This window comes from Lutzomyia longipalpis, chromosome 3 (genome assembly GCF_024334085.1).
Source record: "Lutzomyia longipalpis isolate SR_M1_2022 chromosome 3, ASM2433408v1".
Taxonomy (NCBI): domain Eukaryota; kingdom Metazoa; phylum Arthropoda; class Insecta; order Diptera; family Psychodidae; genus Lutzomyia; species Lutzomyia longipalpis.
This window is the reverse complement of record NC_074709.1, coordinates 5,622,124-5,635,483: the sequence shown is the minus strand read 5'-3', so window position 1 is coordinate 5,635,483 and position 13,360 is coordinate 5,622,124. Positions and strand designations below refer to the sequence as shown.

Here is a 13,360-nt window from a genome sequence, read left to right as displayed (position 1 = left end):
AATTTTTGGCTTTGTAGTAAAATGGAAGATGGAAGAGGCACCATGGGCATAGAGGATTAAAATAAATTCAAATTAATTTGCCATAATCCACCCAAAGAGCGAACCACATGCATGTTTGTCAAAGTGAATACGAGAACTTAATTCTATTTACGGAGATTTTTCCTGCTTTTGGTAACCAATGTCATCCGCTCTCTCCTCACCAGCCATCGTCCCCTATGGAGTGCGCGCGCGAATGAAATCATCGTAATGCATGAAGCATGTTGTTCCATAAATTAATCCCAAACCGGATACAGGGAGGGATGCAAAATAAATTGCATATGTTTTCTGTTTTCGTTGGATTATATATACCCATAGCCATCCCCAGTACACCAGTACATTGGCGCGGACGTTGGGTCGCAGGGAAAATATAAAAAGTGCCGCACATAATTAATGGGAGCGGATGGATGGGAGTTTCTCCGACAGAGTCATCCCACCCCACATGGGGTAGAGCATGGGTGATGAAATGGGGAGCTTTGCTATACGTGGATGGGGCGCAAGAGGGTGGGGAAAGCTCGAAAGAAGAATTGGGTGAAATTAATCAAAAAGCTCTTTTTTACCATTTACACCAAAGAGGCATGTATTTGAGATTTTCCCCCCAAAAAATGCCGCGGAGTTTCTCTTCGTTTATTTTTTTCTGGCCACCCACACAGATTCCTCACACATTTGTGTTATTTCAAATTTATTTCGTGTCTCTTGGCTCCACCGAGAGCTTTATCTCCCCACTCAAGAGCATTGTGGGGGTGCTCTTTTTTTCTGGCGAGGTGCCTCCGCACGAGGCGGAGCAGAAGCTGCGAGTTGTGTTTGCACACAATTTTAACCCATGAATGCTACCCACCCGTTTATCACTCGAGTCTTGCCGCATTTTTTGCTGCTTAGCTGTACTCGACAAAATCAGGACAATTTGTCCCATTTTGTGGTTTGGCGCTGTACACTATAGTTTCGTTGTGGGGTAATAAATAGCAATTGAAAACTATCTCTATTAGCACGCAAAAATTCTTCTACTAAAAAGGTTAAACTTTCATCAAAGAGTTGATTTAAAATTTTTGAAAAAGTATTTTTTTTTAGAATAAATGTTGTTTGGGTTAAAGGAGATTATTCGTTTCTGTATAGTAAAGCTCCATGTTCGAGGAAACCATAAGAATGACGTCATTATTGAGTTTTTTTTGTATTCTTTAATGCATGAAAGATGAAGCAATCGCGCTAATGTTTCGTTGTTTCGTTGATAATTTTTAACAAAATATTTTTATGCTCTAAAATACAACAGTGACGTCATTTTTCGTATTTTTTTTAGTAAATTTTTGTCAGATTCATCCTCATGACTTTACTACATAAGCGATAAGAATCTTTGGCGATTCATTATTCTTTATTGACTCTCTACAATCTTATACGAATCCCAATTTTTTTTCGAATTATAGTTTAATACACATAAAAATGAATAAACTTCTTTGTATTTTAATTTAAGAGAATCTTTATTAATTTAATAATTCTCCTGGAAGTTATTCAAATTTGTCTTATTTCTCACAATTGCATTATAAAACTTCAACAGAGTACAAACAAGGAGGAGTTAATAGCTCAAAGGTTCTCCCTAAACTTTACTAAATACATTATAGCCTTCTCCTGTCAGTCTTCAAAGGGTTATTTCTCACACTCGCCCGCATAATTTATCTCAATTAATTACTTATAAGATTAATTAAACAAATATCTATGTTTGTGTTGCAATTTATCCTGTTAACTCTTTGTAGGCAATAAATCTAAAAACATTATTTGTAACCTCTTGCCTTTTATGCTTGAGGAGAGCTTTCGAGAGGGGTTACAAGGTCAGTGAAATCAAAACACTAAAATACACCCTTCTAGTGGAAGTATATGTAACTCCGTTTGCCACAGTGTATACATTTTGGGTTTCTCCACCCTGCGTGTTTGTACTTCATAGATTGCGGTTTTTAAAGTACACGAAGGGTGTGATGGCATTTTGCGGTGTCAAACACTATATTAAGCTCTCATGGGAGGAATGACGAGGGGGCGGGCGGCTCATGGTGGGCGGATGGATGTCGGTTAGAAAAATGTGATGGGTGGTTTTTTCCAGCAATTTCATAGAATTTCTTCGCATCTTTTATTTCATTCCACCACCACCCTCTGAACTTCAGCAATCTCCCCAATATCTTCTTTTCCGTTTTTTTTTTTGCTCCTTCTTTGTCGCCTTTCGCTATATTAAAAAGATATTGTTCAGCCATGATATTTCTCTACTCTTTGGCATCCATTTTTTTTACCCTTAACGCTAAGAGAGAGAAAAATAAATGGATAAGGGGTGGTTTGGGGTGAGAAGAAAACAGAATTTTCATCCATGTCTCGCATAACACTCTATAACTGAAAGACAGTACTGTGTGCGGATATCTTTAAAACACTTTTTATGTTGCATCTGATATGGCGATAAACATAAAATTGATTTGTGTGAGAATAATTTTTATGGGGAAAGTGTTGAAGCTCCATTCGATACTGAAAAATCCCATAAAAGCTTTCACATCCTCCATTTCTTTCTTCCTCTCTGTATTTCCTGATTTTTCATCCTGCTTAATCTCAATTTGATCTGAAGGATCTGAATTAGGTGCAATATAGAGAACTTTAATCAATGGAAGTCACATGAAAAGTTACTAAAAAAGCATAAATATTATTATGTTTTATTATAAAAACTATTAAAACTATAAATACGTTGCAAATATTTGCAGTGCAAAGAAATATGATGTTTTGCACCAATAAAAGCTCCGAGAAGACTAATTTAATTTTCTCAGCGAAGAAAATATTTTTTAAATCTCATAATTTTCCATTAAATATGTTTTCTTGTCAAATGGAGGAGATAGTTTCTAATGACTAATTGCTGGCTTATTTTACTTAAACTAAATGAGAATAAATAAATTATTGAAAGCACATAAAAGATACGAGAGGAAAAGAATTGTTTGATTAATTACGAATTTTCATGAAAAAGTCCCTAAAAGGAAAGAAAATAATAGAAAAAGTTCTAGAGCTTTTGATGTAATGAGTAATCAAAAGAAAGCTTTACTAGAAATATCTCATTTGCTCTTCTTTTCGCCTATTGAACCCCAAACCGAACACTTTCCATCAATGTTTCCATGGAAAGTTTATATTGGTTAGGAATAAAATTGATTGGGGAATAGGAGTCTCTCAATATATGCATACGTGCTGATCGAATGTACATAATATCCATTCTTAGATCATTGTACGTACATACATATAGTCTCATAGTAAATGGTAATACAAGTGATTCAGCGTGAGAAGTTTTATTGTGTTATTTAGGTTGCAGGACGTGTGCCATGTATTTTGTTTGGTGCATATTTTTCCCCAAAGTATGCAGAAAAGCTTTTATGAGGTCTGTGCTGATATGGCAGAGGTGCGCAATGCACCAATCTTGAAAGCCATTCACACGTGCTTCAATACAACACCTGATTTTATATGAAAGCTCTCATCCTCTCTCTGATTTAAATGACAACCTCCATAAATTTTATGCTTTCAAATATTTTTTATTGGCGAATTAATCAAAAACATTTTTGTTTGTGGAGAGGACACTCAAGAGCAGGCAGAGTTAATTCGCGCATGAAAGTCATTAACATTCCTAAAATAAAATGGAAATTGAATTGTAAGTCTATACCTCATTTAGCATGGAATTCTGTGTCTATTAACAGTGAGTGCTTTTGAAAGCTTCAACAGCACTCATGCTGTATATTCGGCGTTATTCCCTCACCTCGTGCTTATATATTTAACTAAATGATTACGTAATTATTGGGTATTTGTTTCTGTTTGCAAATCCGAGAAAACCCGGAAAAGTTGCGAAAATTCCGATACAATTGCAAACCATTTGAAACTAATTTATTTTTCACATAAAAAAATCAACAAAATTCATCTGTCTTTGGCTTAAATTTAAGCTTATTTTAAATATAGTTAATTTTTGAAAATAAAAATCGCTGAAGCTCTTAAAAATCCGCCAAAAACAATGCATTAGTTAATTAATATTTCTTCTATTCTGCGATGAGGAGAAGATTTTTCAATTCAACATTTTCTTTTCGCGTGGAAAACTTCATTTATCTTACGGATGGAACGCGAGTGCAATCAATAAGAATATCTGTGATGCATTGTTTTCAGTATATCTGTGAGCAAAAGAATGAAAATTCCATTGACTGGGAGAAACTTTAGACGCCTCATTGTATGTGAGTGCAGCGCGGTATTCATTTCACAATTCATTGTCAGGATGGGCGCATACACAACCCCCACAAAACAAAAGGTTTATGCTATTCCTCAAAAAGTTTCCTCACACAGCATTACTGTCAGATTCAATCACCCATTTTTGTGACTGGAATGATAAGAATGAAATTCTATATAACTTACCAACTTCCTTGAAATAGAGCATGCAAGAATTTCTATTTTACAGGATAGTTTTGCAGCTATATTGCACAATATAAATTAGGGAAAGTTTGCAAAGACTTTTCCTCAATTTTGGATTTCCATGAAAATATTTAAATAAGTGGGGTTATAATTTAAAATTTAAAGAATTTTCTGTATAATTTTATACTATAGAACTCTTCTGTTTGTAAATTTTCTGTTGCTAGTTGCTCTAAAAACTACTAAAAAATGTCTTATGTTCTGTGTGATTTTATTGACACGTAGAATCATTAATCATCATCGAAGAGATTGCAGAACATTGAACAACACATAGAATCGAGATGGATCCCATTATTTTGTGCACTTCATGTTTAAGGTAATAAATTGAGTAACTTTATCCACTTTTATCGCAAATCCCTTCCGCCATCGCGTGGCCTGATTTACCTTCTCGCTTTACATTCTACGTTGGAGTAAATATAATTTTGTACTCCAAAAGTAACATTGGTGGTGCCAAAGAATACTTTTCACTGTGTGGTTTTATCAAACAGTTTGGAATTTATTGAGAAAGTTGGGAGAAAACTTCTTGTCTATGGAATCACGTGTCACCTGTCGTGAAGGATTCACCGTGAATTTCGCAAATGGTATCCGTGGAATAAAGGAGTACCTATCCATGGAACGTATAACATACATATATTGAGTCTATACACGTATAACCCAGAAAGCTATGGCACACCCATATGCGGCGTAGAGAGAGAGAGGGAGGGAAAATTCAGTTGTGTCTCTGTCAATATTTAATGAGGATGTTGGAAGCAAGATAATTTTAACTTTAATGCAAACACCTTTCAGCACCATACAGTCATGTGCCCAGGAGCCAAAAAGGTGCCATGGTAATTCATGTGAGTGTCGATAAAGCCCCAACCATCCCGTTGCTCCACCCAACATACACACACTTACCTGAACTATATCACCTTGATCGTGACCCGACGCCGTAAAGGTGAGATGACAGAGAAATGGCAATCGGCTCCACTGGGGCGGGGGCACACGAAGTGCGTACGTTCGACCCACATCGCCGTACAAGGTGCGATTGCACACTGAAATGAGAAAATGTATTGATTAATTGAGGGGAAAATTGAAAAGCCACGGGTGGATGGCATGATGGGTGGTGAAATAAAATTCGTATTATAAGGAGCTCTCTTTGGGGATTTTGCAATTAAAACATGACGATGGGAAGCTTCCTTGTGGTGCTTCTCTTCATCATTTCAACCACGCGGTTCGCCTCTCGTTATTACTCTCAAACTCGCCTCCATTGCGCGCACCATGGTGGTCTCTTGAATTATATATAGCACACAAGAGCTTATTGAAATTTCCAATTAAATGAAGTTGTAGGTATATATATAGTTGATTTATTGGAAGTGAATTTATTGTAATAATTTTTGGCAAATAAGAACTTTCAAAATAAGTAGTTTGGAGGGAAATACAGCCAGAAATTTCAGAGTGGTGCTTTGGATTTTTTATTTGTTTAAAGAACCTTAAAAATGAATAAAAAAAAAGAAAAAAAAATCATAGGATATAAGGATTAAATTTACTAAATCTTTGTGCAATTTCACGTTTCTTTTCTAACGTTTGATGTTTTTATTCCAATATTTGTCATTTCTTCAGATGTTTCTTTCATTTTGAATTTGACGTTTAATTTGTAGTTTGACTTTTCTTTACTAACGTTTGTCCTTTTATTTTAACGTTTCTTTTCAAGCATTTTATGTGTCGCTGTTAAAATTTGACGTTCGTCTTCTAACATTTAACGTTTCTTTTCACATTGATTCTCCCCCTCAAGTAATTTCTGTAAATAAAAACGAGTATTCAGCAAAAGCAACTGACATCGCAACATGGTTAGAAAAAAATCCTCCACCAATATCTTGGGCCAAAAATAGGGGTGGGAAATTGTCTTCAGTGAAAAACAGCATTACAATTCCCCCAAATTCTGTGTAAAATTGTGTTTTAATCCCCTGAATTTTCTTCTTTTGCTCCCCCCTTATGGTTCAAAATTAAATTTCACATGATTTTTCGCTCGTTCCGCATACAGCTTTTTGCAAAAAGCTTCCGCGAAATTTTATTTCACGCTAAAGTGGTCAATTGTTTGATAAACTTTATCTCGGAAATCGTTATCACGAGGGGATGGTGAATGGAAGAAAACCGGCACAGATGATGGGAAAATAGGGAAAACATTGCTGTAAATCTGCAATGATGGAGAAAGTTATGGGAGCTTTTTCCACATCCAGCTCTCTTATGGCAGAATGGGGGTGCAAGTGTTAACTCAAGTGACAACTATAATTCCCACGGAATTAGGTATTAAGCACACCCTTGTGCCAAAAAAGGGGTAGTTTCCGTACGTTCGTGGAAATGGCATCGATTGAGGAAGAATAAATTGTTGGTGGACAAAGTTTCTCTTTTGGCACTCTTTTATCTCCCTGTCATTGGGGTTGTTCTCATATATGTATGTGGGGTAGGTGGGGTGGATGTATGTACAACACGCGGGAGTTTTATGGGCAAATAAAATTTTATACACCTCTCCTATTGCTTTCGAAACTTTCTCACTTGCACACAGATATTTCGGATAAAAAGCTCAGTGGATATGACATTTATTCAGGGATAATTAATATTTCAGCTTTTACTCTCTTTCTATGTAATCCACTTCCACTCCACCCAGCTCTAGTGAATGTTTCAAACATCATATACTGCAATCCCCAAAGGTACAAAGCTTGATGACTATCTTGAGACTTTCACAGCAATGTTTCTAACATGGTCGCAGGGAGGGGGAGAGGGAGGTGTGCCATAGTAAACTCGAGAATTCTCCAACACCAAACATCCCTCTCTAGACTTTCCATTATTCACTCCACTTACACCTAATATCTCGGAGTAGGTAATCTCTATTCTATCGGGTAATCTTGACCTCAAATTGTCAAAGGGTTAAAACGCAAGGTATATGGGAGTGTACGTACAACATTGTTGTTAAATCCAATCTGATGGAATTTATATCAGATCATCGAACTCTTAATTCAACTAAAGGGTGTTGAAATTCAAATAGCTGGTAGTTTACACACCATCCCCAATGTGGATAAACCGCAATAATCAGTATGAGGGGGTGTGATGGCATAAAGCTCACATTTCCAACACACTTTGTATCCTTTTGAATATTCAATAGTTTTAAGCTATAAAATACCTCACAAAATTAATTTGTTTTAAACAAAAAAATCTATTGGGGTTAAGTTAGTCAATTATAGGTATTAAATTATATATAAAACACTAAAAATTATACATAAAAACTGAATTGATGGATGTTGGAGACTTTTTAAGCCAATTTTGAAGAAGGAAAAGCTCGGAAAAGCTGCCAAAAAATAAAAAGCTTCACTTTTATCCTACAGGGACGTTTTGGGATTTTTTGTTAACGAAAAATTAAATTTTTGGGCAATTCTTAAGCCAATTTGAAAGAAAAAGAAATATTTTCTTGCATTCTCTTTAAATGAGGCAACAAATTGAAGGAAATGGATATTTTCGTTTCATCCCTTGTTTTATTTTTTCAAATAAAATAATATTTAGAAATTAATGTAGGAAAATTAAAGGCCATCAGGATGTAGTCCTATCTACAAGAATGTATTATGTACATGATGTAGGAAGTGGTAAATTTAAGCATTTGCTCCTCGATAGGCAAGGGGTAGGCTTGTCAAACTAACTAGGGGACATACAGTTCTATGTATTTGCGATTTTCCATAACATCGCTCTTTTGCATGTTCAGGAAGGCAACACATGTGTATGCTGAAGGAGTGATGAAGCCCAGAGGATGTCGCAGATTCCCAAGGATGGGGTCATGTTTAACTGTGCGAGACCGCTATACGTGGGGGGTTGGTGGCATCCTTCAGGAAATGCTCTATGCAAAAGTCCCCAGTGTGTAGCGAGTTGTTCTCGCAACAGTGGTATAAATTGTGTGAGTTTATTTATTAGTTGGGCGTCGGCGTTGGTGGGGGCGGGCGGGCGATGTCTTCCTTTTCTAAATGATGAACGCGAAAGTGTCGCCCTTCCCGCGGGCATACAGACGTCATCCACCCCCCAAACCTCACTCGACATTAAGTGGGTGTAATGAAGATAAAGTAGTGTCATAAATTTCGTGATAAAAAGTGTCTGATAAAAGTCATATTTATATATATTTCATTCAAGGCACACCAAGGAATGATTAGAGAACACGATTTTGTCTATTTTTTCTCGTCTTGTGAACGTTTTTTCCTAGCACGGGGCGCCAGTGTGCCTTCCGTGTACAAATCTTCGATGTCACCAAGAAAAAGAGGAAGCTTCGCTTTTCTCCCCTCGGGCGAGAAGAAGCCCGCGGGAGAAAAGTCCAAAATGATGCCAATTCATGCTTTCCCATTTTAGTTGGGTATATTTCGTGCAAATCGTCCGAAGTTGTTTACACAACAAAACGTAACGGCTGAGATGGGGCAGACTCGACACGAGACTTATTGGAAAGTCGGAAAATGCTGTTCCATCTTCTTTTTTTTCCTTCTCATATATATTACTGCGAGAGCGATGAAATGAAATATAAAGCTCCTGACATACCCCATTTTCTTCCAGGACTACATAGGGGATACACGACGTTAAGGCGCGCAATGAGTGTTTGTATGTGCAAATAAAAAGTACTACATAGAACATAGCACCAAAAGGAGGAATTAATTATTCAGCTAAAATTGTATCCTGTAAATATGAAGGAGCTGTCGGAGATGGTCAGAAAAGCTCCGCTCCTTAAGCTTTTGATTCGCATGGAGCTCTCAGCACCAGCTTATTCATACATAAATCTGCTTCTCTGTGCAAAAGTAATGATCACCCCGAGAAGATGAAGAGAGTGGGTGCGTTGTCTTGTGCTCAAGATGCTGACGATGGGTGGAGGAGCAAGAAAGTTGATGTAGTGTAACCCACCCATATATACATTCAAACTTTTCCCACTACATATCGCAATCAAATATTTAGGGATGAAGAAAATTCAAGCCCACCCTCGACAACACTATAAACATGTGATATTACATGAAATTGCTCCAAGTTTTCGCCACTTGTGGATATTCTGCACTACATTTCCTACAAAATATGTTTATATGGCTTAAAGGAAGCTTGTCAGTCTTTCCCTACTCTCGCACCTCTTTCGTGGGAAAAGCTAAACTCTTAACAAGTTTCTTTTCATCCACAAGTTCCAGAATTAATTGCAACGGATATTTTTCATATTGCGGAAAGCCACATATTAATTAAATTATTTATTTATCCATCACTACTAGAGCAATGATTAGCAAAATATTACGTTGTGTTTTGTTTATACATCAAATTTAATTAATTATTCATTTGTTCGGTCAAATATTTAGTAATTATTATTGTTTTATGACATAAATTCTATGAATTACCTAGTAATTCAAACAATTTATATTGTGAATTTCTTTTAATAGTTCTGTAGGGGAACGTGGCCCAATCCCGACCTCCAAAGGTCCGCGCAGAATGAGAAAAAAATTGTATAAAATAAAAAGCAATATTCTTAAATTTGGTACCATTTCAAAGCCCATTTAATGCTCTTTTAACTCCCATAACTTTCTACATATAAAGTTTTATCAGTTTTAAGTAATACTGGATTGAAAAGGGCCTTAAGAGGTCCGAATTGGGCCACGTTCCCCTAATTATTTTTAAAAGACCTAAATCTATTTATCAGAATTACACAAATGGTCAACATTGTTGTAAAAAATCGAGTATTAAATTATTAAATTAAATTAATTAAAATTACCCGATGATTTCGGAGAAAATCAAAAGCCAACAGGTTCAGGAAAAGCTAAAAAATTCATCAGGTTTTCATTAAAAATTACCTATCAAGGAAAATTTCTTCACTTTCGGAAATTCTCTATATTGAAATTTATTCAAATTGACTCTCTTCCCCCGGTCTTCTCTACTCTCATTGAATTTATCAACCAATCACCGAATATTTCTATTCTTCTTTTTATCTATTTATTATTTCAAAAAGAGATTTTGAAGCAGTACAATTGGATAAAAAAAATAAGCTTGAATAGATTAAAGTTTAATTCTTTTACAACTTCAAACTATTTATAATTTATTACATATTTTACTCTAAAACATTATTTTTATCTGTATGGGGTGAGGTCGTACGACGACACAACACTGTACAGTACATGCTGTTTATGTTTATTCAAACCATTCAAACATACCCCATCAACAGACCGGATGTGAGTAAAATTCAACATGCTGCACTTTTTTGGGACTTTTTTTTCACCTAGCTTTTAGCACGGAAGGTAGTTAATGAAGTCCTATATAATCAAATGTACTTCTCACCTCATTTTACCTGATAAACAGGTGTGAGTGGAGAAAATTTCTCAATTAGCGTGGTTCAATTGTAGTAGAATTCACTAATTTGACGGGAAAATTAGCGTAATATATGAATATAGTATATAGTGGAGGCGCAATATACATATACCATGCTCCATTTGTTGAATAACGTGAAATTGGGTTTTCCGTGTTCAGTGAAAATAAGCCAGCAGACCTGCAATCACGTGTATAAAATTGTGGAAATAGATAATTGGATAATTTAACCCGCATTTCTCGCTCTGATTCAGCATTATATGTAACATACCTCTCTATATATAGTGTAGGTATCCCTTTGACCAAAGGGAGACTATCATGATTTTCTTGCACTATTGCACCCCTTCGCAATTTCAATCTCACTTTACTCAAAATTTATTCCTGACAGGATATTGCACACTGTATAAAATATTAAGCGAGGTATCTCTCTATGGGAAGATTTCGGTGTAGGGATATTATGTAATTTATGCATTTTGAGACGCAGCCAAGTGAAAAGTATCGATTCCCCCCATTCCTCCTATTGGTAAATTTCTGCATTTTCATATATACAATCCCCGAGGAACTTAATCATATTCCTGCTGTCTTTACATTTTCTCCCACAGCACCATTCGCCTTGATTGCCAACCATTTATTATTAATGCCATTTTTTTCTCATGGCTTATCTTATATTTTATTTACTCCTGCATTAGGGAAAGCTATACGATTCACCCCAAGAACAAGATTTTTCTCCGTGGCGTATCTCTTTCCTCTGTGGGGCTAAAACAGGAAGACAGGGAGGTTAAGAAGGCAGCTAAGGTCACAGCAAGATGGGGGGGAAGGAAATGCTTAGCGTATGCTTTTATGTAATTAAATTTAGGGAATTATGGTTAGAGCCACGAGTCCTGGGGAATGGGGGATGACTAAACTTTACCACGAAAGGTTTTTGGGTTTTCCAGGGAGTGGCCAGTGTGTGCGGGATGAAAGGAGGGGATTTCGGACAATGTTTGCATGTGTACACATCAAACCAACGATAGTGCGCTAATCAATTTTCAATGAATCGATCCAACCGCACTTAAGGCCCCAGGGGATATTTGTTGTTTATTGTATAATTTTATTAGCATAGGTACTCTGATGGCATTGCATATGGGACCCAAAATTATTTGTGGAATAGTTGTGAAAATAGTGCTTGTGCTGATGATGGTTTTTCCCTCTATAACATCCAACATAACATACATACTTGTTTTATGGTAAATAAATTACATTTCTGCGGTATAAATTTTGGATATTTTTGTGTGAATCAAACTTTTTGGCTGAAAATCATTATTTTTAGAAAAATGTTATTTAAATGAAACCATTCACATTTTATTAGTTTTGAAAATATATTGAAGGAAAATGAAAAATCGATTGTTTTACATTATGTTTTATGTTGCTTTTATAGAAAAAAAATGTTGTTTTCTCATATAAAATATTATTTAAAAGTAAATTTTCCATATGTTAAAAAGTTTTTTATGTAGGTAATCAATTCCTGATATTTTTTTTACATGTAAATGAATATTTAACAGCCTGTTAATAGTATTTTCCTGAATAAAAATGAATTTTGTAATCAAAAACGAAATATTTCAGACCAAAAAAATTTTTTTTAATAAAAATCATCCAATTAAAAGGATTTTATTTATTTCAGATTAAATATTTTCTTCATAGAAAGGAATATTATTCTAATCGAAAAATTTGTCGAAAAATCTTTTCAATTCCTCGAAATTGTTTGTAATGAAGCTTTTTCCAAATATTGGTCACCTAAAATTATGTGTAAAATTAGAATTAGAATTGAAAAATAAGAAATGAATATTAGAATTCAGGGAAAAACAAGGAATTAAATTTTAAAAAAAAAATCTTTCTTAGCCGAAGAAAATATCTTTTCAATTAAAAAATATTTTTTTCCTTTAAAGAAAATTTATTCTAAATTTTACATTGTATTTTCTTGACCGTAAAGAAAATTTTCTTTATCTATTAAATCGATTAAAAGCTTAAAAATATTTTTCTGATAGAATTTTTTTCTCTAATTTAAACGTAATAATTTCTAAAAAGTAAATTCAAAAATACGAAACAAATCCTATTTTATTAAAAATAGAAAAATCCCAATGAAAACTTCTAAAAGATTTCCACGTCTTTTGACTATCCCCATCTTGCAAACTTTCCAAATTTGAGAGTTGTATCAGCTATCAAAAATATTGTGGGTGCCGAGGGAAATCATAGAGCATTCCAACAGCATTGCTACAAAGTTCAGCGAGAGTTTTTTTTTAAATTTAAAAAGAAATCTTTTTTAGTTTTATTCAGTCATGAAAAAAGACATGGAAGAATTTTTAGAAAGCTCAAGGAATTAAAAAAAAAACGAATCACAATATAAGCTAAAATTGTTGGTGAAATGTTGATGATGGAAATAGATCCATTACGGAGGGTGTTGCATGGAATTAATTAATAATTTCCAAAGTAGATGTTGCATGAGATTAATTGGCATATTTATTCATATAAATTTGACAAATTATTAATTAAAATGAGGCAA

General features: G+C 34.9%; 4 protein-coding genes across 5 annotated transcripts in view; all 4 read right to left on the bottom strand.

Moving 5' to 3' along the window:
• LOC129791558 (trifunctional purine biosynthetic protein adenosine-3) overlaps positions 1 to 13,360 on the bottom strand; it is a 1,078,967-nt gene that overhangs the window by 117,095 nt on the left and 948,512 nt on the right. The gene's annotated exons all lie outside the window — the stretch shown is intronic.
• The window catches only part of LOC129791559 (potassium/sodium hyperpolarization-activated cyclic nucleotide-gated channel 3), a 1,048,222-nt gene that overhangs the window by 227,454 nt on the left and 807,408 nt on the right, over positions 1 to 13,360 (bottom strand). The window lies entirely within an intron of this gene.
• The window catches only part of LOC129791609 (uncharacterized), a 309,820-nt gene that overhangs the window by 227,454 nt on the left and 69,006 nt on the right, over positions 1 to 13,360 (bottom strand). The gene's annotated exons all lie outside the window — the stretch shown is intronic.
• LOC129791564 (uncharacterized) overlaps positions 1 to 13,360 on the bottom strand; it is an 81,142-nt gene that overhangs the window by 31,132 nt on the left and 36,650 nt on the right. The window contains exon 3 of the mRNA XM_055829766.1: positions 5,383 to 5,519. Within this exon, the coding sequence (XP_055685741.1) occupies positions 5,383 to 5,519 (137 nt within the window). The remainder of the gene's footprint in view (positions 1 to 5,382; positions 5,520 to 13,360) is intronic.